Source organism: Anguilla rostrata, chromosome 6 (assembly GCF_018555375.3).
Source record: "Anguilla rostrata isolate EN2019 chromosome 6, ASM1855537v3, whole genome shotgun sequence".
Taxonomy (NCBI): Eukaryota; Metazoa; Chordata; class Actinopteri; order Anguilliformes; family Anguillidae; genus Anguilla; species Anguilla rostrata.
In genome coordinates this window covers 29807773-29834343 of record NC_057938.1, presented here as the reverse complement: position 1 = coordinate 29834343, position 26571 = coordinate 29807773, and the positions used below count along the sequence as shown (strand labels likewise).

Here is a 26571-nt window from a genome sequence, read left to right as displayed (position 1 = left end):
GTATATGTGGTTACAGTGGAGATTTTCAGCTTATATTCATGGGTATTTTTATGCATCTTACTTTCACCATGTAGACATTACAGCACTTTTTATACATAGCCCCTCCACTTCAGGGCACCATAAGGTTTGGACAAATGGCTTCACTGTGTTCCTGATTAGTCAGCTGTGTTACATCGCTTCTTTAGTACAAGAGAGCTTCTGGTTGCCTTTGGAGTCTATTAGTGGAGTTTATCAACATGAGGACCATAGTTGTGTGAATGAAAATCAAGGAAGCCACTATGAGGCTGAGAAATAATTTTAAAAAACTAAAAAGCCAAGCCTTAAGCCGGTCACCCATCGCACGCGTAGCGTAAGCGGCGCGTGAACAGCACGGCTAAGCAGCACGGCGCGGCGTGTGTCTACACGGGTTCCGTTTGTGTCGCGCAAAGGCTTGGTTCAAGCTCTATATTCCTAGTAGCTCTCGCAGTCTGCAGTGGGATTACATTGTGTATTTCACATTTGTTCACGACTGTTGATTATGGGTAAGTGAATACTTGGTGAGAGACCTTTTTCAGTTGGTTATATGGTAAGATTTTCTTAACTCATGTAAATAGCCTATGTGAGAGTTTGTGCTGAAGGTACCGAAACCTGATGGATAGGGAAAAATATTGCTTACTTCAAATCAAAAATATTTAAATGCTTTAAAGAACTGCCATAAGCTTAAATCGCAACGTAGCCTACCTAATAATCAATCTCAAACTGTATTAATTTATTTCCTTGGTTAACAAGCGTTCCAGCTTTATGAAGAACATGTAATGATCATAATAATAATAATAATAATAATAATAATAATAATAAATAATCCGTAATAAACCATTGGGAATTCCCCTGTCGTCTTGTTATTCACGTCAAAATATTTAAATGATCAGATTTAGTAAAATCAGCTAATCATCAAAAAGATAGCATAACAGTTTAAACTTGAAGGGATATGAACACCACAACACCATGAACACCAGACGCTTCGAAGTACAAGTGCAATAAACAACTTCTTGCTCAAAACTATTAACAAGCCCTTTTTTGAAAGCACGGTGAACAAAGACATCGGAGAAGTCAAATACGCTGAGAAATGGTTGGTTAAAAACTACCTTCCAACACTTCGAGCTAACAAACCACTGCTCAGTGCATGCACTTCTACATCATTCAATAAGCTACGTCTTTCTGTGGTGTATTTTCGAATTTACCCCCTCCACAAAATAAGATAGCGAAACTAAGTTTGCCTTTTTCCCAAGTTCCAGTTTTAAATTTTTTTTCTGCCAGGACAATACAAAAATGAAAAGGCTTGTATTTTTTAGCTGCTTATAAAATATCTGGTGTTTATCTGGTTTTCTCTTGTTCTCCACTACTGCAAGAGGGAACTAGGGACACACCCCCAGTAATATAAGGATTAAATATAAATCAGAGCATGTATAACTACCATTTTAGAGCATATTTCTGTGTTTCAGCAGGTCATCATGCCGCGTGGCAAACTGAAAAATAGAACAGAAGCGAAAAACTACGGTTCAGCTCACTTGTCGCACAAGTTTCGCACCCGGTTTGCGCCGCGTTCGCGGCTGGTGTAGAGGATGTCGCCTGCTGCCGTTGTAATAACAGTACTTCAACTACGGACGTAGTACGCACGTCGTGCGCTCGCGGCCGTTACGCGTGCGGTGGGCTTTAGGCTTACCAAAAGAAACTATTTGGAACATCATTGCTAAAAGAACACTGGAGAGCTCTGTCATCACAAAGGGCCTGGCAGGCCAAAGAAGGCCTCTACAATTGATGACCAAAGAATTTGCAGCATAATGAAGAAAATGAACTAATCTTCAATCAAGACCTTAAATTGAATCAGGTGCTGGGCTAAAACAAAAATGCCACACCACCCCTGTGTTATATGGATGCATTTTTCTTTTAACCCTCTGGGGTCTGAGGGTAAAATGAGGCACACTAGTGATTGTGCCATGCTCTTACATTTGTGTATTTCGTCATCTTTATATGCAGTGATTCCAAAGTGTTTCATATCTCTGTTTTCAGCACAAACTCAGCTACAATAATATGGCAGCAGTAAGTAGGTCATAATCATATATTTGGATTGTAAACTGCTGTAAAAACACACAAACTGTAAACAGTAGTTTTGAACATGCACAGGAATGTTGTAATAAAACACACTAAACAATAGTATCAAAGTTTTTGGATCACTGAAATGGTCCTGGGTATCAAAAGATGACAAAATATTTTAGCAAAACCAATGAGAAATATAAAATAATTTGCAAGAAGTTAGTGTTGTGACCAGGGGTGGACAGTAACGAAGTACATTTACTTGAGTACAGTACTTAAGTACATTTTTTGAGTATCTGTACTTTACTTGAGTATTTCTTTTTTTGGAAACTTATGACTTTTACTCCATTACATTTGAAAGATAAATATTGTACTTTTGACTCTACACTCACTACATTTCTATGAAGGTTGTCGTTACTCGTTACTTTGAAGCATAGCTTTGAAGTCAACAGTTGAATATTTTTTTGTTTTCTAAAATGCGATTGGCCACACGCTGTGTTCCTCACAGGAGAAAAACCAATCACGGTAGCCTACTCCTAATACGCTGTCGGTCAAGTTCAAAGTGCTTGCTTGTTGCACCAGTGGTTGAACAGTTCAATTTTGAACTTGGCGGCGCCATGGCAGTAATTACAGCGACGGCAGAAGATAAGGATGATTCTTCGCCACCAGAGCACCCATGGCCATATCTCAAGTCCAGGTTTGAGATTTGTGAAATTCAAAAAGATTCATATTGTTTTAAATGTTTGCTCTGCTTACCATGCACAAACTACATCGCTACATTCAAAAACTCGCCGTCCAACTTGAAAAAGCATGTCGAGGTATGTAAACGTTAGCTAACGGTAGCCGGTTTGCTAATTATGAAGTTGTATGAGCTTGTAGTGGTTGCAGTTTTTATGCTAGGATTGGTCAGATTAAATTTTATGGAATTTGAGCGAAGGGTCATCCAACTGTTTCACATTTCGGCAATGCTATCTATCATCAGGGGTTAAATTGGGGGTGGACGGCGTCCACCCACCTTTGGTAAATAAATAAATAATTTTGACCAGCAGTTTTACAAATAACTGTGACAATCCACTCCATTTAGGCTCCAGTCCATGTGTTTCCTCCAGCCAGTTACTCGCTCAACCAATCAAAAATCTGAAGGAAAAAAAAACTCAGGAGGAACAGTCTTTTATATAGACAGGCACAGAAAGAAAAATATCGTTGATTGTCTTGATCGATTGGAGGCGGACGCGGTAGGTAGTTTCATTAACATGTAATTTCATCTATGCAACATTTTAAAGAGAGGTGAATAAACAGCCCCCACGGCTATTATTAACGGCAACTCTGATTTCTTGAGCAAAATCAGCAGGTTGCTGGTCAGCAGCTAAGCTAGGATTGAATATTTCCCACATACATAACGTTTTATTCAGCGGCGACTGGTGAGCTGAAAATTGGTGGGGCACAAAACTTTACTTTAATCATTGATCTCAACCTATTTTCATTAGTAATTTCCCTTTATAATCAAGCGTGCCAACGATCGGATTAATCAAATAACAAGTAGTTAGCCTAACACACAGCGTCTTCATTCCCTGTTAGGGGGATTAAATCATAAATTCAATTTATCCGTTAAAAATCCGTTTTAATCACCAAGTAGTCTACACTTAACAAATAAGATACACCAGTCTGTTATCTACTATGTTAGCTCTCAGAATAACCAGCAAAAACAAAACCTGCACTACACAAATTGTGTTTACAGTCTAGCCTATGCATTGCAGATATTTGCCATGAATACGAGTGCGGAGAAAGAAGTGTATCCGCAAATAATGTTGATTAAAAATGTGCACAAATTTGTACTGCAAATGAAAATAAATGTAGGCTATACGGCCTAGGCTACTCGCTAAAACTGCCTATTTGGGGAGAGCTGGCTATATATGATAGTATTGAGTAGCCTATTTTGTGGATTAATTGTATTGATACTCAAGGAAAATCAGGGGAAGGTTCCACCACTGCTTAGCATTTAGAACGGATTTTTCTAAACCGCATGTATCATTTAATCTCCCTAACACAATGCAAAGAAGTGGTGTCCCTTTCCATTTGATTAGTCAGATGTTTGCATGCTTGTTAATCACTGACAATTCATTAAAACAGTTTGAGATCACTGATTAGTTTAAAGGAAAGTTTTGCACCTCACCAGTTTAAGAAAGATGGATAAAGGAGGAAAAAGTGATCACAAGAGGAGGATGACCAATTATTTTCGTGGGTAAAAAAAATTCTCAGCATTAATGACACTCAATAAACTTGAAATATATTATGTAAAAGCTTGCATCAATAGTATACATTCTTTTTAAAACATTGTTTTCCTTAATTACAATTATGTGCACAATACATTAAAGATACAACTATTTAGAGCTGAGACATTCATTGGTTTGTACCTTTTTTCACCCACCTCCCACCGGATCTCAGGGTCCACCCACCTCCCATATCCCAATTTAACCCCTGTCTATCATGTGTTGCTATCTAATAACAGTAAACATGCATCTGTAAATGAGCTTCTGTAAATGCATCGTAGAAACAATACAACAGTGTGCTGACATTAAAAATAAAATGTACTTTTGAATACTTAAGTATTTTTAAAAGCAAGTACTCCAGTACTTTAACTCAAGTAAAAATTTGACTGAACAACTTTCACTTGTAGTGGAGTAATATTTGACCAGGGGTATCTATACTTTGACTCAAGTAATGGAATTGTGTACTTTGTCCACCACTGGTTGTGACTACTATTTTTCAACACCAGGTGAGAATGGGAGGGCAAATGGCCTTTCTGTAATGAATATGCATTGGGTAGGAGGACCTGCCAGCTAAGTAGGCTATTCACACCTGGCCGCATGCCTCCCCACCACTAAAACAAAGACTCAATGAGCCATTTAGAAGACAGAAACAAAGACATCTTTTGATTTTGGAACATTTATTGAAGTAAACTATATGCATGGAAGATGAGATGAGACTGGTGTACTCTTGCGAAGCCTGCGTGGCCTCTTAGCTAGTGGTGAACTAGGCCGTGTTTCCTGATCAGCATCTCTGTAAATATAATAAAAACAAAATTGTTAGGAAATGTGACATCAAATCAAACTTCATATAGCACATTTCCTTCAACAGGTGAAAATTAAATGTGCTTTACAAAATAGGGACAAACCACTAACTAATGAAAACAAAACTTAGGAAATGTGACATAGTTACATCATATACAAACAAAGAACCAAACAAACCAGATGCAGAGAGGTGGCCTATAATTTTGAGATGTAATGGTTAGAATCGCTCGTAGTGTGGGAATTTACAAGCGCGCATATTAGTGAATATTCCTACAAACACACAGAGAATGTAATGCAGCACACATTTACAAATAATGCAAGCTATCAACGAAACAACATTAGCTAAACTAAATAAACATTGATATTCCAGCTCAACTACACACAACTCATCAATAACAATGCCTCAATCTGAAGTAGGCTGGGTCTGTTTAGCTAAGTTGCTATTTTATTGCTATTTCCCGAACTTACATACAGTATGCTAATATCGATTGTGCGAGGACACTAAGTTTTAGAATCCTAGCCACGCCACTACACGCCAGGCATGGGCTATTTATTACCAATATGATAGAAAAAAAATACAGTCTACCTGCTACTTCTAACACAACCAGACGCAGAGAGCCTAGCCTATAATTTTGAGATGCAAAAGTTTGAATAGTTCGTAGTGTGGGAATTTACAAACGTGCATATTGCTGGATATTCCTACAAATGCAGAGATACGTTGCAATACAGTACACATTTACCAATATGATCATAAGAAATATAATTACTCATGAAGTTGATCCTCAGCTGGAGCAGTTCGCTGCTCTTCATCAATGTCGGCTTCAGTGTCCGGGTGGACCGGACCTGATGAGTTGTTCGCGTCTTCGTCATCGCTCTCCAACAAGGCATGAAGCACGTCAAGTCCAGTCATCCATGACATTTTCCAAAATTAAACGAAATGTTTACCTCAAAAGAAATGAATTAGGCTATATGCTTTGACATTCTATCCCGCTTTCGCAGGCTTGGCATTTCTCACATGGATCTCTCATCGCCTCTCCCCTAGTCCCCTTCTATGGAGAGTAATTATAATGTCGTTAACATGTGAATGCGATTTAGGCGGACTTCCTGCTGAGTGAAATTCACATAGTAATGAGTAAGGACTAACGAAGCAATAAACACTTTTATTTACGTAGCAATTACTACTTTAATTTACGTAGCATTAATAAAATCCCAAGCATTATGGTGCCATGAAATAGGTGAGCTATGTATAAATTGTGATGTAGTTTTTACATGCTGAAACCAAAGTGTGTAAAAAAAGAGAGTGTGCACTTGTAACCACATGCCAATTATTTGATTACAAATCGAAAATTGTGGAATACTGAAAAAAATGTCTTTTGAGCTCACTGTAAATTTGCTGGAGACCAGACCCACATGGCCTTTTACCCTCTACAGTCATCTTGTATCAGAAAATGGCTTCAGAATTATTAGGCAGTGTTTGCAACTTGAAAATGCAAACACTGCCATCAGATCTGATTATTTCTTGAATCTAAAAAGGGCAAAAGTGTGATCACTGTGTGTTGTCATTACAGCTCAAAATATTGAATAGCTCAGCATAGCGTGGCAAACGCAGTGCAAGTAATAGCTCAGCAAAAGCAGTCCAAGTAATATGAAATAATTTATTAATTTACAAATGTCTCTACCAGTATTTGATTGACCCCAGCTTCCCTTATGGCCCTGTAGACGTCCCCTGTGACAGCGAGAACGCTGGAGACGCTGATCCGCCTGTCCACAGCTCATGCCAAGGCTCGCATGAGTAAAGCTGTGGAGCTGGAAGACACAGAGGTTGCGGTGGAGCTGGTGCAGTTTGCCTACTTCAAGAAGGTCAGATGTTGAACAGTTGTATGACCGAGCTCCAGAATTCCCCTTCATTTCACGGATTTATTATTTTCTGGATGTTTATTCTTATAAAATAAATTCTCAATGGACTTTCTCAAGCATTAAATGTATGTTTATGAAGCGATTGTACTTTGCATTTCACACTGTTCAGATGGGAGAGAATATATATGGATTTGTAGCGATACACATCCTTAAGGTATAGCATTACACCAAAGCCACATCAACCGTTCTGCATGAGTTCCTAGTTCAAATCCTTTCCCAATTTATTGTCCTTGTTCAGCCAAAACGTAGACAGTTTCAAACAACCTGACTTTCATACATCATTATAAAGGGCGACATCCAAATGTGAAATTCTTCCAAAGTCATAACCTTATTCTGTGATGTTAACGAAAAGGAAGACAAGAGTTTAAGTTGGCTAGATAGCTTGTTATGTTAGGTAATCATGACGTTTGGCTTTCTATGTACCACAATGTAACAACTAGCAGCCACATACACATTAAGATCTACCATTTGCCAAAATTGTGCAGAACACAGCAAGGCATCTTCCATAACATCATCTTTGGTTGATCAGGCCCTTCAGACTCACAGATTACAAGGCCTCACCACAGAAATATTACTGGCACCACTGGCACTAGCTACATCGGCTGCAGAGAATATGAAATGCCCACATTGGCTGCATATCAATGAAATGCCCAACCATCCTGTAAACCAGGATTGGTTTAGAGACGGGGCTGAATATGTAGTAGTTTTCAAGGTTGATCAATTTTTTTTTGCATTAAACCCTTTCAGCATCTTTTCGGTTAAATGCAGGTGTGCACAGCCAGGACCAGTCTGTTTTGGGATTTCATGCGGTCTTATGTTGTCAATTACTTAGTATCTCATTTGTTTGATCTGACATTTAAGAGTTATAGCTACAGATTGCGTATGTATCCCCATAAAAAATGTTTTCTGTGGCCTAGTATGGGAGTGAGTCAGGTTTGCTTTCTGAAGTTTCTAAAATGTAAAATAATTTGAATAATTTGAGTGAAAATAATTGATATGTACAAAAACCAGTATACACACCAACCCTTCTTGGGATGCATTTGTGCTCCCCTGGTGTAATGTGACTGTGGCAATTTGTTCCTGCATTGCTAAAACGCGTTTTGGCCATCCCCTTCTAGGTCTTGGAGAAAGGGAAGCGGCGATCTAGGCAAGAGGGCCGGGACACAGAATCTGAGGATCAGGAGGATGACGAGAAGCAAGAAGTGTCTCAGCCCCTGAGGAAGAGGTCAGGCAATGATTCTTTGAATTTAATTCTCTCAGTTCCTCAGTGGCTGTTGACCTGTCATTTCGGGGCCAAGCACCAAGGGGTGCATAGGACCCCTACTGGTTTTGTGAGGATTCTTTTTCTTACGCTATAATTATTTTTCTCTTGCTGGGATTCTTCTTCTCTCACTATGATTCTTCTCTTGCTTGGATATTTATTTTTCACTCAGATTCTTCTTTTTTGCTAGGCTTCTTACTGTGCTTTGCTGGAATTCTTCTCATTTGCAATGCTTCTTAGTCTTTCCTTGGATTCTTTTTTGTTTTATGCTAGGATTCTTACTGGTTTTTGGTAGGATTCTTTTTCATTTTTGCTAGGATTCTTCATCTTTATCTCCGCCAGGCGAGAGCCTGAAGGGGATTATGCGTTTGGTCGCGTGTGTGCGTGCGTGTGTTTGTGTATCTGTCTGCAGCTAATCTCACATACTACTGGGCCGATCAGGCTAATACTTGGTGTGCATGCTGGCAGCAGGCCAAGGACCTGAATTCTCAAATATTTTGCAAATCGGTCAAGGACAAGTATTATATTTTAATTAATTTCCATCATTGTCCATTGAAATACATTGAGTGCTAACTCCTCACTCCTCCTAACTGGCCAGTAGGGGCCGCAAGTGATCAACAACAACTGCTTCCGTTTCAGTTTTTTTCCATTTCCGCTAGGGACAACCAATCATGTCTTGCTGCCACAGATTCAATGTTACAATTGTGTCTTCTTTTTGCGACAGATTTCAAACATGAACGTACCTCCCGATAGTTGCTGCAACCAAAGTATGAGTTAAAAACAAAAATGCTTTGTTTTAGTTTCATTATGTCATCGGCGGGGGGTGTAGTTGCAAATGAGACTGCAGGAAGGGGGTGCGTGTTAACTGAACGACCAGACATGATGAATTGTCAGTCAAGCCAGACTGTATTAAAAAAGGTGACAACGCCATGAACGAGACAAAGTTTTAAAAAATGATATGTAATTCTACAGTCAATATTTGGAGCTAAATATTGAATAAATATACAACCTTACCATTGATTTTATGCGTAGCGATTACCCTTTTGAGACTGAGTGGTCATATATTGTCTTGAACAATCCGTCTGTGAAATATACGCGCATTTGTGATGCCTGGGTACCTTCCAAAATAGCTGTGTGTAATACCACACCTGTTGTTTACGGTGTTGTCGCCTTTTTAGTACAGTTTGGCTTGATTGACAATTCATTTATTCAGTAGGTGGGAGTATAAGCTTTCTAACGATGTATAACATGTCTAATTTTGCTTTTGGAATAGCGCTTCATGGGTCAACGTAACCGAAAATTTTCTTATCATCGCATTCACTTATGCATTCACTCTGTGGTAGCAGTAAAAGACACTGCACCTAACGAAACGTTGTCAATGATTTTTCGTAATTTCTTGGAAAATACTATTATTATTGAGGACTTCTGGGCATAGCTAAGCCATATGTTTGCTGATAGACCTAGCTGACATCGTTTTCTGGAGCAAAACAAGCGAATAGAACAGGATAATTGATTTACTGTCTCTGTCTCCATCTACTGAACATAAATAAGATTTCATCATTGCTATGTAAGTATTACTGCTCAAAATATTTCGGTTATACGTTATTTTTGAAATTGAGTGTCTTTAAATAGGTTAGTGGTATTATATCTTGTGGATATTTGACACTGTAATGTAAGCGTTAGTTAGTTGTGTAATAGTTTTTGTGAAGCATGCAACAGTGATAACGTGAGAGTTGGAACATTGCCAAAACGTGGTGAACGGTTGAAAATTATTTTCATGTCGTCCCATCCCCATACAAGAAAAATACGAGCGTACAGAGTAGAGAAATACATACAAGAGTTAATTATTACACATTTAGGTACTGTACTGCATTGTGACAATATTTTTGCATTATTTTTAAAATCTGATAGCAATGTTTCATCTTAAACCTTCATAAGGGGCTCATTTATATGCTTTATAATGGACAAAAAGCATTTTATTCAATTTTGGAGAGATTTTGGATATGTTTCTGGACCCCTAGATATATTAGACCACTGTACTGACTGAAAGCTTGTAATTCCCACATGTAAATAATGCAACAGTGAGTTTCTTGAGTCAAAACAGTTGATTTGTAGTGAAATACGAGAATATGTTGTGATTTACAGCATGCAATTTTTTGACATTTTGGATAGATTTGGAGACGCTGGGTACACTGCTTAGTTTTTGCTTCATACATCTATAGTAGTTTTACATATCCACCCTTAGATTTTATGAACTTGTGGTCAAGAAGTTTTTGATCCAGCACATGTATAGTTTAACCTGCTGTATATATGCAATCTCTCAGTATTTCATTGCAAACTAAAAAAGTGCTAATTCATTTTTGATTTTTTGTCTAGACAATTGCATTTGTGGTACTTTTTTCTTCCAAAATTATGAATATGAACTAATCTGCGTTAGTATTGTAAATTGTACAAATGTCTTGCTTCATTTAAGCCATTTGTCAAGTCTCTGTGGTGTTCACATCTAGAATTATAAAGCTTTAAATAGGGTACCCCCTGAATGGGCAAGGATTGGCAAGATTTGGCATGTGCGCTAAGGGGTTAAACAACTAACCTCTTTTCTCCATCAGAACAACCTGCTCGACCCTCACCAATCTGGCTTCCGATCCGGGCACTCAACAGAGACTGCCCTCCTGGCTGTGACGGGGGTACTCAACGCTTCATGAGCCTCCTTGACCTGTCTGCAGCATTCGATACGGTCAACCACAAAATACTCCTCTCCACCTTGGCTGAGATGGGCATTTCTGGGACCGCCCTGTCTTAGTTCGCTTCCTATCTTGCAGATAGTTCCTACCAGGCCACCTGGATGTGGGCTGCCTCTGCTCCTCATTCCCTTATTACAGGAGTACCACAGGGATCTGTACTGGGTCCTCTGCTGTTCTCCATATACACCAAATCTCTTGGTTCAGTCATTAATTCACATGGCTTCTCCTATCATTGTTATGCAGACGACAGGCAACTCTTCTTCTCTATCCCCCCCTCTGCCTCACAAGTTGATGATAAAATATCTTCCTGCCTGGCTGACATCTCAACCTGGATGGGCAGCCACCACCTGAAGCTCAACCTCAACAAAACTGAGCTGCTGTTCTTCCCATGCAAGACCTCCCTACTACGTGAGCTCTCAATCACGGTTGATGGCACCACAGTGACTGCCTCTCTCTCTGCAAAGAGCCTGGTGACCAGCTGGACCTCAAGGAGCACATCAAGGCAACATCATGGTCCTGCAGATTCCTTCTGTCCAACATCAGGAGTATTCGACCATTCCTGACTACGCACTCCACCCAGTTGCTTGTCCAGGCTATGGTGACCTCCCTCCTTGATTACTGTAACTCTCTCCTTTCAAGCCTGCCAGCTTGTGCCATACAGCCACTACAGACGATTCAAAATGCTGCTGCCAAACTCATCTTCAACCTTACCAAATTCTCCCATGTCACTCCTCTGCTGAGGTCACTCCATTGGCTATCTGTCGCTGCCAGGATCAGATTCAAAGTCTTGACCCTCGCCTACACTGCAGCCAACAGGACGGCCCCTGTCTACTTGCAGGACATGATTCGATTATGAAATACAGAACACAGATCCGAGAAGATACAGTTCTCATTAAGTATCAGTAATCCATAGCCATGAACATCAGGTCTAGTTCACACAGTAAGCATAGGAAAAGTTAGTAAAGCTATGGCAAATCAAACTAGAAGTGAGGAATGATTACAAGAAATATTATGAGCCACAACATCAAGATGATGGTACAAGTGCAACAGAAAAGTTCTAGTTGATGATGCAAGTGTAACATGAAATCGAGTTCTGTATCATTACTGTAACACTGGTAAGAGAGGCGATGTGAAGTAATTACTGAGCTTAGAGATTTAGTGTAAATGGAGAAGTGCAGAAGGCCCCAGTAGAGATCTCTGTGGGACTTCCGTCACAAGGGGATGAGGTGCAGAAACAGACCCCATCTAGGTGAACTGGTAGGACCTATCTGCAAGATAGGAAGCAAACCAAGAGGGGCAGTCCCAGAAATACATATTTCAGCCGTGTTGGAACCTACAGACAGGTCTAGGAGGATCAGGACTGACAAGAGGGGTGAGGCTCTTGCAGTGCAAGTGCCTCAGTCACAGCCAGGAGGGCAGTCTCGGTTGAGTGCCTGGTTCGAAAGCTGGACTGGTGAGGGTCAAGCAGGTTGTTCTGATGGAGAAAGGTGATAGTTAACCACTGCTCATTGGAAAAAAATAACTTTTCTATACTTATGTAAAAACGTTTATTCAATTCTCTCCAAGTTCAGCATGCATTATTATTATTATTATTATTATTATTATTAATAATAATAATAATAATTACATTTATATAGCACTTTTCCAAATGCTCAAAGTGCTTTACAGTGAAGGGGAACTCACCTCACCCACCAATGTGTAGCACCCACCTGGGTGATGCACGGCAGCCATTTTGCGCCAGAACGGTCACCACACATTAGCGAAGGTGGAGAGGGAGAGAACATTTATTTAGCCAATTAAATCTGGGGATGATTTTTAGCGGCAAGTTTTTGCGAGAGCCAGATCTGGGATTTGGTCAGGACACCGGGGAACCCCCTACTCTTAGCGATAAGTGTAATGGGATCTTTAATGACCACAGAGAGTCAGGACCTCGGTTTTAACGTCTCATCCGAAAGACGGGTGAGATGCAAAGATGCATGATCTACATGTTAAATTGCAAAGGTATGATATGTGTAAAGATGGCCTCAGGACAACTAATAAATGTTACAAAAATGGCCGCCACACCCAAATTATGCTTATGACCCCAAATTTAGGTGTATGGCAACTTAGTATACTTAGTATAATAGAAACCCATATTGTGAATGAGCATACGCAGGACCACAGTGTTACCGTACAAATGGGACCATGTAGGTCATGTGTATCAAATTTCATGCCAGTACCGTAGGTGGTGCTTACAGCATCACTTCAAAATTGCAATTTTCAAAATAATTCTTACAAATACCTGTATCCAATAAGCACCAAAGGATGATTTTTGAACTAGGTTTGCAGGCCATGTCATAGTACCTTTTGTACTTGGCCCCCTGCTGCTTGCAGCTGTATTTTGATCTTCAATATTTCGTCTTTCACGCTTACCTCTGTAGTTAATTTTTTGGCTCATAAGATACACGGACACCTGTTACAGCAAGGATCTCAAATTCAAATCCTGCTTCCTCTGAAGATTTTGTGGCTTTGTTGTCATCAGCAGCCAAACACATTGGGAAATACATGTACAGACTCCTAACCAAACAATGACTTCAGTTACAGTGCTGAAATGCACTGAAAACACACACACTGTGGCCCTCCAAGACAGGAGTTTGAGATCCTTGTGTAAGCAAGTCGTTTGACTTGTACATTTCTTCACTCATAATGGTTAATTTTGATATTGAAAAAAACTTGTGACACGTGATACATTGTTAACTTTTTTGGTTGCCCTTATGTTTTTTCTGGCTGGTAGGAGTCGCCGTTCTGCTGAAAGGAGACATTCTCAGGGAAGCGATCCTTATGACCCGTATGATTTTACAGCGCAGGAACTTCCTGAAAGTAAGTGTCTTGAGTGAAAATGTATTTTTTGGATTACCTTCTGATTATTTGCACTATAGGATAACTATTCCCATGTCTTAACCCATTTTATTTACTGGGATTGATACTTTATAGCATTTCTGCTGCATTCCATTCTGCCAAATCTTTACACCAGGCCCAGCCAGTGGAGGTTGGTCTCCCCCTCTATATCCAGGTTCCTCTCGAGATTGCGTCCCATTGGGGAGTTTTTTGTCTTGCCACCATTTGAGGGTTTTCTCCCAACTGGGAGTTTTTTTAAACTCCTGTGCTTGTTATTTGGGGGTCCAGGCCTGGCGTTTGCTCTGGCTCTTTTTGCTGTCTCTTGCCTTGCTACTCTGTAAAATGCTTTTGTGACAGTTCTCTGTAAAAAGGTGCTATACAAATTAAATTGAATGTCTCTAATGTTGTCAAATTTAGTATAAAAATGGAGAGACATACGTCTTGATTACAAAATTGACATTGGTACTTGGAGGTTAGAAAATATGGGTAAAAATCTGGACTGCTGGGTGGCTCATTCAGTTTTATCTGAACAGTACATGTGCTGACTTTGTCTGTCAGGGCTCCATAGGGCAATGCGTATTTGCTTTTCCCCGGTTATGGGAGGGTTCTAGCAACCCCCTACTGGTCAGTTGCCGAAGCTGTATGCCAAAGCCGCATATGAGGTGTTCCTCAAACTTTTTGACTCTGTGAGCTCGGCTGTGGGCGGTGGTGTTAAAAGAAGGTTTGTGCCGTGGGTGGGAAGTGGGAATTATGTGTAACACATTTCTCGCAGCTTGTGCTATGACAAATAACGGAGCTCTTTGGCTCAGGGTTGGGAGGGTGAGAGCTGGCTTGTATTGAAAACACAATGGCTAGCGGCATTTTCCTTAGTGTAGCTTTAACTGACGCCGTTTTGGCAGCAATGGAAGGAGGGGGGACGGGCAGTGTACACAGCTAAATAAGTCGGCTGTGTTTCACATTGACATAAGAAAGAAAAAATAATAAATTATGAATACTAAGTATAGTGTGTTGCTTACAGAAATGAACATATAATGTAGGCTCACAGTGTTCCGAACAAAACATGGGGAGGCGGCCACTTCATGCAGAAGTTGACATCCCTTCAATAGCAGTTTTTTCCTGATGAATGATGTTTATGATTGTGGTTGCTTATGGGTTCTGAGACACTAAAACACTTATGTGAATAACCGATAATTATTGAGAAATGGGCAAAGCAACTCCACTATTTCCCTGTGTTCGGAATACTGTATTATCTCTGTGTTAGGAAATTGGAATACCATGAGCCTGTGTTAAATACAAAAAATCTTGGACAAGGGCAAATCTGTTTGGGCAGGCCACCCAAATAAAGGCAAAGTATGGGAACACTGATGTGATTATGCATTCATTTTGTTTCAGTTGAAAATTGATATGGTCTTGACTGTAATACTTAAAATGTCATGCCTTGCTCTCAGGAGCTGCAAGTACTTTGCCTGTATTAGTCTGTTCTAATTGGTCCCACAGTTGAAGCCGGAACCCGGAGGACCAGCAAAGAGACGATGGAGGCCACAGAACAAGCTGGGCTGATGCCGATGACTGCAGACAGGTGCGTTTATCCTGGAGCTGGTGTTTGTAATAAGCGTTGCAGTCTCCCCACAAACCACACAATCCTCTGTTCTCGGATGCACACAGGTTTTATTGCGCTGGGTTTAAGGCCGTACATACACAAACAAAACAAAAACAAACCAAACCAAAACACACGCGATAAGACTCGGCGTCGCTCCCGCGTGCGTCTCATTCCAGCGCCCTGGTCTCACTGCAGGCAAAGCATATAAACAATTCGCAATTAATTGTGATTGCACACACCTGGGGTTGCAGTGTCAGCTAAACCGCTCCCTCTCCGCACGCAGATGGCGCCCTAACCACACCATCCCTCCACATAGTGTTAACCCCTTTGCGCAGATGCCAAATCTGCCCAATCCTTGCCCATTTAGGGGGTACCCTATTTAAAGCCTATTTAAATACTCCAGGTATAAGCATCACAGAGAGTTGGAAAATGGCTGAAATGAAGCAAGATGTTTGTACCATTTACAATACTAACTTAGATTAGTTCATAATTTAGGAAGAAATAAAGTGCCACAAATGCAGTTATCTTGGCAGAAATTAATCTTTTTTAGTTTGCAATGAAATACTGAGAGATCCCATATATAAATCAGGTTAAACTATACTATAACAATGTCCTGGATCAAAATATCCTTGACCACAAGTGCACAAGGGTGGATATGCAGAACTATAATAGATTTGTGAAGCAAAAAGTGTGCATTGTATCTCCTATCTATCCATGTCTAAATTATGCATTGCTGTAAATAACAGCATAATCATGTATTTCACTACAAATCAACTGTTTTGAGTCAAGAAACTCACTTTTGCATCCATTTTCAAATGGGAATTACAAGCTTCCTGTCAGTACAGGGGTTTAAGATAACCAGGGGTCCGAAATCTAAAACCTTTCCAAAAATGTATAAAATGCTTTTTGCCATCATAAAGCATATACATGTGCCCCTTTATGATTGTTTATCTCCTTGAGCCCTATGGTGATTTTGACTTTTGTTCCACTGTCCTTAGTTTTTTTTTTTTTTTTACAGATTAAATAGGTTTACTCAATAGACAACAACCCTAACCCTCTTGCAACAAGTCAATTTTTAAAAAAGACTTGTCCCTATCTCAAAATACCAAGTTTAGGCCTTGATATGATATGGTTTAGTTGGTAGGCCCTATTTTAGGAGTAAATTATAATTATTTTTTTGCTTACTGAAAAAGTACTCACTTGAGTATATCTCCATAATCGAAAGTGTCTGCTCAGTTATATCGTTTTACACTGCAAGAATAGGTTGTATGGAGTAACCACGTCAGAGAGCCATGTTAATAGGATATACCATTGCTTTACAATGTAGAAAAATATCAACAGACTACCTGGAGTAAACATGAGAACTGAAATGGTTCTATGAAAATGTTTTGTTTTATTTTGATGACACTGGAACCAATTTGTACAATAAGTAACAATTTTTAACGATAATAAATAGAAAATATAGCCGCAAGCAGCGATTCCGCGGCTCAAGCCAACACGGACTGTTAGAAGGTGAAAGCTGCGAAGTGCAATAAGTACTAGTCAGAATCAGAGTAATTGTAATAGTCAAGTCCATTTATACATACAAGGAATTTGACTTGACACAATATGTTAATTCTCAGTGAATTAATGAAAAGGTTTAATTGCACAACAAACTAACAGTAGCATGGGACCATCATCATCATGTCATACAAGAACTGTAAGAAAAATAGTCATCATATCATACAAGAACTAAATAAAAAATAAATGACGGTTTGATGGTGTCTGCATGAAAACTATTTAATGATAGGTATTGGGTTTGGGAAAAGGGAGCCTTCAACACACTTATAATTAATGGCTATATTTAGGGGTCCAAGCAGCAAAGCTGGTGGGAACCCTATTGTATCTGTTAGGATTATTATTATTATTATTATTATTATTATTATTATTTTTCTCCGCTAAGTGTCTGAGGCTCAGCAACCATAAGTCCTAGAGCAACCAAATTTGATAGGTGGTTTCCTATGGCCCCCCACTACTCAGGCACTACAAATCACCTATGTCGGCCAGATGGTGGCGCTATAACAAAGGGTCATGCGTGAAAGGCCATAACTCCCACACCATAAGTCAGATCAACACAAAACTTCATTGACCTATGCATCTGAATGTGCTCTACAACTTTGCTATTGGGACCACCTATGTCCGCCATATTGTTTGCCTGCCATTTTGACTTATTTGTTGGGGCGTGGAAGCTTTCTCTGCTAAAATGTCTGAGGCTCAGCAACCATAAGTTGCAGACCAACCATAATTTGGTAGGTGGGTTCCTATGGCCCCCCACTACTCAGGCACTACAAATAACCTATGTTGGCCAGATGGTGGCGCTATAACAAAGGGTCATACTTTAAAAGGCCATAACTCCAACACCATAAGTCAGATCAACACAAAACGTCATCGACAGATGCATCAGTCGATGACGTTTTGTGTTGATCTGACTTATGGTGTTGGAGTTATGGCCTTTTAAAGTATGACCCTTTGTTATATGTCCGCCATATTGTTTGCCCGCCATTTGGACTTTTTTATTAGTTGGGGTGCGGAAGAGCTGGAGCTCCAAATCTAAGTGTTACGACATCTAGTAAACTTCTTTACGGCAAGCGACATCCATGGCGACACAAGTAATCCGACACCGTAGGGTCTAGTTTTTATCAGTGAGGCGAGGGTCTGAACGTCGGGGAAGCAATGGAAGACAGTGCCACCCAGAGTGCATGCTAGGCTACCAAAAGTTTGTTAGTAAAAGCTTTTTGAGAGGATGAATAATTACTTTTCTTTGGCATGGATCCATTTGAAGACAGTATCGGGTGAGTTCGTTTAGTCTTTGAATCTGTTATTATGCTGAGAAATAGCTAAACCATTTTATTGATAGGTTCTGAGTTTCTGTGCAAACAAGCTAAAACACGCTGGTATAATGAAACAACGACGGTAATACATATATAGTCCGCTTCGTTCCGTTGCTACCATAACATAACAAACTATCTTGTGTCTCCAGCTGCAGTTTCTCGCTGCAATTACTAATATTGAATATAAACAAAAGACGCAATTTATGCTGTACTCTACCAATGTCTAAATAAATAATACGGTACTCTGAGCGTAGGAAGCAGTTAGCATGGATGGTGAGTTGATATTTTTTGCTACTACAAGTTTGTTAGTAAAAGCTTTGAGAGGATGAATCATTACTTTTCTTTGGCATGGATCCATTTGAAGCCAATATCGGGTGAGTTCGTTTAGTCTTTAAATCCGTCATTATGCTGAGAGAAATCGTATTCTCAATTTAATCTCTAAATTGACTGTAAGCTTAGGGTTGTAACTAGTTAGCTGTTTCGTAGGTGACTTAGTTAATGCACTTGTCTTAACTATTGCTTGTATTTTTGCATAGACTGCGTTGTTGCTGTTCTTGTTTGTGTTAGCGTTAATCAGTTTAACATACAGGATCCAAGTTGAACTATGCGGTTGTTCCCTGCACTTGGAACGGTACATCTCTCTAGGGTTTTCTACACACTTGTTCCTGATTATGATTATACACTTTGTTGCACATCGCTCTGGATAAGAGCGCCTGCCAAATGCCTGTAATGTAATGTTATGTAATATTCCGTAGCAACAAGATAAACCCAACATTAGCCCTAAAATATGCCAATACAGCAGTGAAAACGCTGCTCACTGAATAACGAAATAAACAAGACTTAAAAAAAAAAATTATACCTTGTCATTCTACAGTCAATATCTGGGACTAAACATTGAATAAATATACAATCTTACTATTGGTTTTACGCGTAGATGTCCCTTTTGCAAATGAGTGGTCATATATTGTTTTTTAGTGCAATTTGGCTTGATTGGCAATTCATTTATTCAGTAGGTGAGAGTATAAGCTTTCTAACGATGTATAACATGTCTGATTTTGCTTTTGGAATAGCGTTTTATAGGTCAGCGTAACCGAAAATTTTCTCATCTGCCAATGTCTAAATAAATAAAACGGTAGGCTGCTCTGCGCGCAGCGCGCAGGTCGTGAGTTGATATTTCGTCTTTTGTTTCATTTTTTCTCAATGTCGTATTTATTATTTGAAATGTGTATTTGTGTTATTATTCTATCTGTCTCTGAGGCGCTCTGAAATGTGCATTATCTGCTAACCTGAGCAATGGATTGGAATATGTGTCTGACATACTGTTGCACGCTATACCGAAACTTCAGCACTTTTTCGGTACTTAAAAAAAAAAAAAAAAAAAAAAGAAACTGTTCGCTATTAGAATTTTCCGACATTCGGCAGTTTTGTGTCAAATATAAAAGCCAGGGAAATGTGTCTCCCGCATTACTGATTGAGAGGATGGCAGTAGCAACTAAGGTTGGCAAGTGAGGTGACCTGCGCTTGTGCATTCGCCGTCGTTGATACAGTGCAAGCTTAGACTTAGTTCACTTCAGTAGCAATAGCTGTTCTAATTTGTAAATATTTTATTATAGGAAGATGCTGTATTGTTATTGACATATGCTGTTTTTAGACCTGTTTAAAGATAATTTACTTTACAATTGTTTAATTTTTGAAATATATTTAATATAGTTTTCTGTGGTTTAGTGTTGTAACACTATAGTCCTATGCTTATTGATACGTTGAACAGGCTTCAACTTAAAGGTTGTTAATCAACCAGGTTTTTAATAAACCGTGAATTCGAAAATGAGATCAACCCTTGTGGATATTACGTTTCTGATCTATTAAGGTAATTTCAGTATTGTTAGGTACCGAGTATTGAATCAGTATCGTTTCAGTATCAATTATCGTGATACTAAACGCCGTGAGTCCGATTTACACAAAACTAGCTACAGACATTTATCTATCCTCACTCTACAAATTTGCTTCAAGAACCATGAATTAACTGATTGAATTACTACTGACTGAGTGAGTTAGTGACATTGCTGGTCATAAAGGTGCTTCACATCTAAAAATGACCATTTAAGAATTGGAACTGGATTTAGCTCGAATGATTATATATGGGTATATCCTGGTATTATGTGGCACCTTGAGTGTACCAGTAACATAAATAACAATTACAAACAGAAATTTAGCCATTAATAATAATTATAAGTGTGTTGAAGACTCCCTTTTCCCAAACCCAATACCTAGTGCAGGAAGCAAAGAAGCTTGATTGGCAATTCATTTATTCAGTAGGTGAGAGTATAAGCTTTCTAACGATGTATAACATGTCTGATTTTGCTTTTGGAATAGCGTTTTATAGGTCAGCGTAACCGAAAATTTTCTCATCTGCCAATGTCTAAATAAATAAAACGGTAGGCTGCTCTGCGCGCAGCGCGCAGGTCGTGAGTTGATATTTCGTCTTTTGTTTCATTTTTTCTCAATGTCGTATTTATTATTTGAAATGTGTATTTGTGTTATTATTCTATCTGTCTCTGAGGCGCTCTGAAATGTGCATTATCTGCTAACCTGAGCAATGGATTGGAATATGTGTCTGACATACTGTTGCACGCTATACCGAAACTTCAGCACTTTTTCGGTACTTAAAAAAAAAAAAAAAAAAAAAGAAACTGTTCGCTATTAGAATTTTCCGACATTCGGCAGTTTTGTGTCAAATGTAAAAGCCAGGGAAATGTGTCTCCCGCATTACTGATTGAGAGGATGGCAGTAGCAACTAAGGTTGGCAAGTGAGGTGACCTGCGCTTGTGCATTCGCCGTCGTTGATACAGTGCAAGCTTAGACTTAGTTCACTTCAGTAGCAATAGCTGTTCTAATTTGTAAATATTTTATTATAGGAAGATGCTGTATTGTTATTGACATATGCTGTTTTTAGACCTGTTTAAAGATAATTTACTTTACAATTGTTTAATTTTTGAAATATATTTAATATAGTTTTCTGTGGTTTAGTGTTGTAACACTATAGTCCTATGCTTATTGATACGTTGAACAGGCTTCAACTTAAAGGTTGTTAATCAACCAGGTTTTTAAAAACCGTGAATTCGAAATGAGATCAACCCTTGTGGATATTACGTTTCTGATCTATTAGGTATTTCAGTATTGTTAGGTACCGAGTATTGAATCATATCGTTTCAGTATCAATTATCGTGATACTAAACGCCGTGAGTCCGATTTAACAAAACTAGCTACAGACATTTATCTATCCTCACTCTAACAATTTGCTTCAAGAACCATGAATTAACTGATTGAATACTACTGACTGAGTGAGTTAGTGACATTGCTGTCATAAAGGTGCTTCACTACTAAAAATGACCATTTAAAATTGGAACTGGATTTAGCTCGAATGATTATATATGGGTATATCCTGGTATTATGTGGCACCTTGAGTGTACCAGTAACATAAATAACAATTACAAACAGAAATTTAGCCATTAATAATAATTATAAGTGTGTTGAAGACTCCCTTTTCCCAAACCCAATACCTAGTGCAGGAAGCAAAGAAGCTTAAACGAATGTGTTAAAGGGGAACCCTGCCTGTTAAGACCTGTAAGCTTTAATTTGTTGTGAATGCCTTTAATTATATAAATATTTCATAAAAACCACATGAAAGATTTTAGCTATTTCAAAAATTTTAAAAATCTTCGATTTGTCAGTCACCGTTGTTATTAACGACCCAATGCACTTTGGGTAGTGATGTCAAATGGTTGCACAGTTCCTGTCCATTGCTCTTGTTCATTGAGGCAGCATTGAAAATGTGTTCTGCTCAACCTTTTCGATTTGAGCCAGAGCAGGACATTACTCAGCAGGAAAACACAGAGGACAGCCCTCATCAAATAAAACGATGAAGATCGGGGGCCAGAGGAGACGAGAGTAGGGCATAAGAGATGGTGTCCGTGGAGCAACTGCTCACCAATGCCAACAGAGACGGAAAAATTGTCTGTTGTAAAGAACTCTGCTTTCTAGCAGCAGCCATTTAAAGTCACTTGACCATGTGGATCAAACAATCGTTTTTGGTGAAACTGAAACATGTACATTAATTTAAATGCCAATAATAAACGTTATTATTGATCCGCATCGTATGAGCTTAAGCTGGTGATAATACCTCCTTTAACCCGTTAAGACCGGATGCAACAGTTGCATGTATATCCGTTTAAGTCCGAGTGCGACGTTTGCATGCTTCTCCCTTTAGAGCCGGATGCGATGTGAGCGCGTTTTAGATGCTGTCATCGTTTTCAGGACACGTGACCGATGAAATGCATCGTGATTCGCAAATACACATTGGGAAGGTGATTATACATCAATGCAGCGAGAGCGTAGAGTATTTTTTAAAAGCTTCCGCCCTCTGGTGGTGAAGAATGGAATCACCCAAGTACTGACACTACAGACAGAAAATGCAGTGTGCCCGAAGTTAACCGTGAACACAACAGTGAGCCCATTTCTGCTACAAGAGTGTGAACAAACTGTGATATATAATTAGTGCACTACCACTGCCAATTTGTTGGTTTTATTGAAAATATGGCTGGAAACAACAAGCACATTTGTCAACATTTTCAGTTTTATTGATTTTAAAAAATGTTAATGAGCATTAGGGCGTTCCAATTAAAGCCAAAGGTTTAAGCTCTCAAATGGTTTTTATTTCATGTTTCTATCTGCTACAGAGGCTGATAAATAAAGATTTTAGTGAACGTTGACAATTCTGTTAAGTTTTTCAGAAAACCCTGAGGTTTTAGAAGGTTGTTTACAACAACGCCTTTGGTTTTAGAATGTTTTTTTAGAGGGCGCCTTAGGTCTAAATGGGTTAAATGCATAATCCCTAATTATAATACATGCTGATTAACATATTTAAAGACTCTTTATTTCCAAAATAATGTATATAACCTAAATATTTTAAGCAGTAATACTTACATATCGAGGATGAAATCTTATCTGTGCACCAAAGGAATTCTCCACCTCCAGAAAATCAATGCTGTCTTTCGACTCTTCTGACTTACTCCAGAAAACAATATCTATCAGCAAACACATGCCCTAGCCATGCCCAGAAATTCTCAAGAATAATAATATTTTCCAAAAAATGACCGAACTCAACGATTACGTTTCGCTGGGTGCAGTGTCTTTTACTGCTATCACAGAGTGAATGCGTTCAACGACGATAATGAGACTGAACTTTCAGTTACGCTGGGCTATAAAATGCTATTCCAAAAGTAAAATTAGACATTTTATACATTGTTAGAAAGCTTACACTGTCACCGACTGCATAAAATAATCCTCAATCAAGCCAGAATGTAAAAAGGGCAATAATGGCATAAATAGCATGTGTGGTATTATGCTCAGCTATTTTGGAAGGTACTCAGGCATCAAAAATGAGTGTATATTTCACAAACGATAGTCCAAAACAATATGACTCGAAAGGGACATCTCTACGCGTGAATCCAAGGGTAAGATTATATATTTTTTCCATATTTAGTGACAGATACTGACAGTAGAATGACATGGTATAATTTTTTTAAAATTTGTCTAATTTATTTCATTACTCAGTGAGCAGCCTTGTCACTGCTGTATAGGCATATCTTCGATTTACCTTGTTGCTATGACAGAATACAATTTTTTAGTGGTGAAATAATATTTTTGAATGACATCCAGAAGTGTTTTTGGATTGAATTAAAAAATGTGACTGGGTGTCTGACGATGGGAGTTTTATTCCAAAAGCATATATAAAAGCATAACATTTTTTAGTGTCAATTATTTTATCAACTTTGATGATTGAGGTGGTGCAAGTGGATAACTGAGCATCTTGACAAATAAGCTGTGACCTCAAGCTATTGAAGGACTGAAGTACCATGCAAGAAAACAAGGGGGGGACAAACTAGGCTCCTTATTATAAGGCAAGGCACAAATACCTTCTTTTAAAACAGGCAGATACCTGTTGTTAAAAGCAGTATGACCAAAAGGCAGGACATCCACAGGAATTGGCAGTATGGCCGCCATATAATTTGACCCCTGCTTTTACCATCATACAAGCTAGTTGAAATCTTGTGTGATTTTTGTGTAATCTGTCTTTAGAGAGACTACATCCTTAACAGCACTTCTGCACTTCACTGCCCCACACTTCTGTTGTTTGGTTCAAGGAGCTGCAGTGTTCCATGAAGCAAACCCCTGAAATGAAATTTTAGAAGTGAATTCCTATCTTTTCTTGCAGGTTGAAGGAGTTTAAGATAGCCCTGCTGGAGACCTTCCACTCTGCCCATGCGCAGTCTGTCACCATCAGTGCCCTGATGGACACCATCAACAAGGGCAAAGAAACGCCTTTCTCCCCAGCTGAGGTGCAGGCTGCTCTGGACCGCATGCAAGATGATAACCAGGTCATGGTGTCCAGCAACATCATCTTCCTCATCTGAGAACGAGGGTCGGAATAAGCCTTGGAAATATCTGATGGTCCTGCAAATTCTCTGGCTGGTTTAGCCCATTCCTTTTTTCCAAATCCCACTGCCTAAATCCCACTGCCTTTAAAGGTGGTAAAATTGACCTCTAAGCAAATCTGGTATATAGTTATATGTTTTAGTTATATACTACCGTTTTAAGTAGAGAACTTTGGATTGCTCTGATCTTTTGTATAGTCCTTTTCCATTAAGACTCAAATAGCGCTAGTTTCTGCCATGAAGTTGTTTTGATTTTGAATGTGGCTTTCTTTTTCTTACCCCCCGCCCCCTCCTTACCTTGATATTTTTGAGACTGTAACCATTACATTACTGGCATTTTGCAGAGCCAATTACAGTGTATATATAGGTACTAAGATCAGGGATCAAAGTATAGTTGTCCCTAAATTGTCCTAATGAAGGGCATCCTATTGAATGCAGGAGATTATGTAGCTACTCAGATGTAGGGGATGATTAGGTGTAGCGATCAATTCCATATTATACATCTCTTCATTTGGTCTTCCTACCACCAGCTAGTTTAAAGGGGCAGTTCACCCAAAAATGAAATTAAGCTTCATATACTCCAAGACCCTTACCCTACTATAGCATGTGAAACACCATCTTTGGGTGTCAGTATGATCTTAATGTTTCTGTTTATGATGATTGTGCTCAAGACTGTAACCTGCTCAACCTATTTGATTATGTACTGTTACAGATGTTGCATTCAACTAGTTACTATGCATTCTGCCCTTACTTTACACCAGGAGAAGATGAACCCCTCTGTTGCCCGGGTTCCCCCTGAGATTTCTTCCCTTTGGGGAGTATTTTCTTCTCACTTGGGAATTTTTTTGGGGTTCAGGCCTGGTTTCTGCCCAGTTTTGTTTCCTTTGTGAAGTATCTTTGTGACCATTTTCTGTAAAAAGCACTATACAAAATAAATTGAAATTGAGAATATGACCAGGTCACTGTGGTTAACATTCAGTCTTTCAAAAAGTGCTGTGCCATCATCATCATCAGATTCAAGACTTTGGTGTAACATCTGAAGAATGGCACCTTCTCCCGCACATTGGATTGTTTTGTTTTCATCTTGTAGAAAGTGCCATTTACTGACCCACCAGCACCTCTTTCAGCAGCAACTTCAGTCTTTCCTGATAATCTAAAAAAAATACTAAAAAGCCCCAAGAACAGTACAAGTTGTGATAAGAGAATTTTGTGGTATGACTTGGCCTGTTGCAATCACCTTATAACGTATCATATTGAGTATTTTTTAATTTTTTTTTTTTACATGAAATTTTTCTGTTTAATTCTTTTACAGAAATGTTGTCTATGAAAACACACTTGTGTATTATCAGTTATAGAATGAGGAACCACTTAGTCTGCTTCAGTCTATGCTTATTCTAAAACGTGTTTTTATGGTGGTATGAAAAAAACTAATGTTCATTAAAGAAACCATGTTTGTTTTTTTTTTTGTCTTGCAATAATCAAAACACTCATTCTTAAGTAAAACTACTGACGGATTAGTGTGCATTTCGACTGGACCCTTAGCGCACATGCTAAATCTGGCCAATCCTTGCCCATTTAGGGGGTACCCTATTTAAAGCTTTATAACTCAAGATGTGAACACCACAGAGACTTGAAAAATGGCTTAAATGAAGCAAGACATTTGT

At 39.0% G+C, this 26571-nt stretch overlaps 1 protein-coding gene across 2 annotated transcripts in view; it reads left to right on the top strand.

The window, feature by feature from the left end:
• mcm3 (minichromosome maintenance complex component 3) overlaps positions 1–26364 on the top strand; it is a 111418-nt gene extending 85054 nt beyond the window's left edge. Inside the window, exons 13-17 of one of the 2 annotated variants that reach the window (XM_064341053.1) lie at positions 6864–7004; positions 8180–8286; positions 13840–13927; positions 15434–15522; positions 24688–26364. In XM_064341053.1, the coding sequence (XP_064197123.1) occupies positions 6864–7004; positions 8180–8286; positions 13840–13927; positions 15434–15522; positions 24688–24886 (624 nt within the window). In that variant the 3' untranslated portion in view covers positions 24887–26364. The remainder of the gene's footprint in view (positions 1–6863; positions 7005–8179; positions 8287–13839; positions 13928–15433; positions 15523–24687) is intronic. The other variant, XM_064341055.1, reaches the window with a different exon arrangement.
• Positions 26365–26571: the final 207 nt, after the last annotated feature.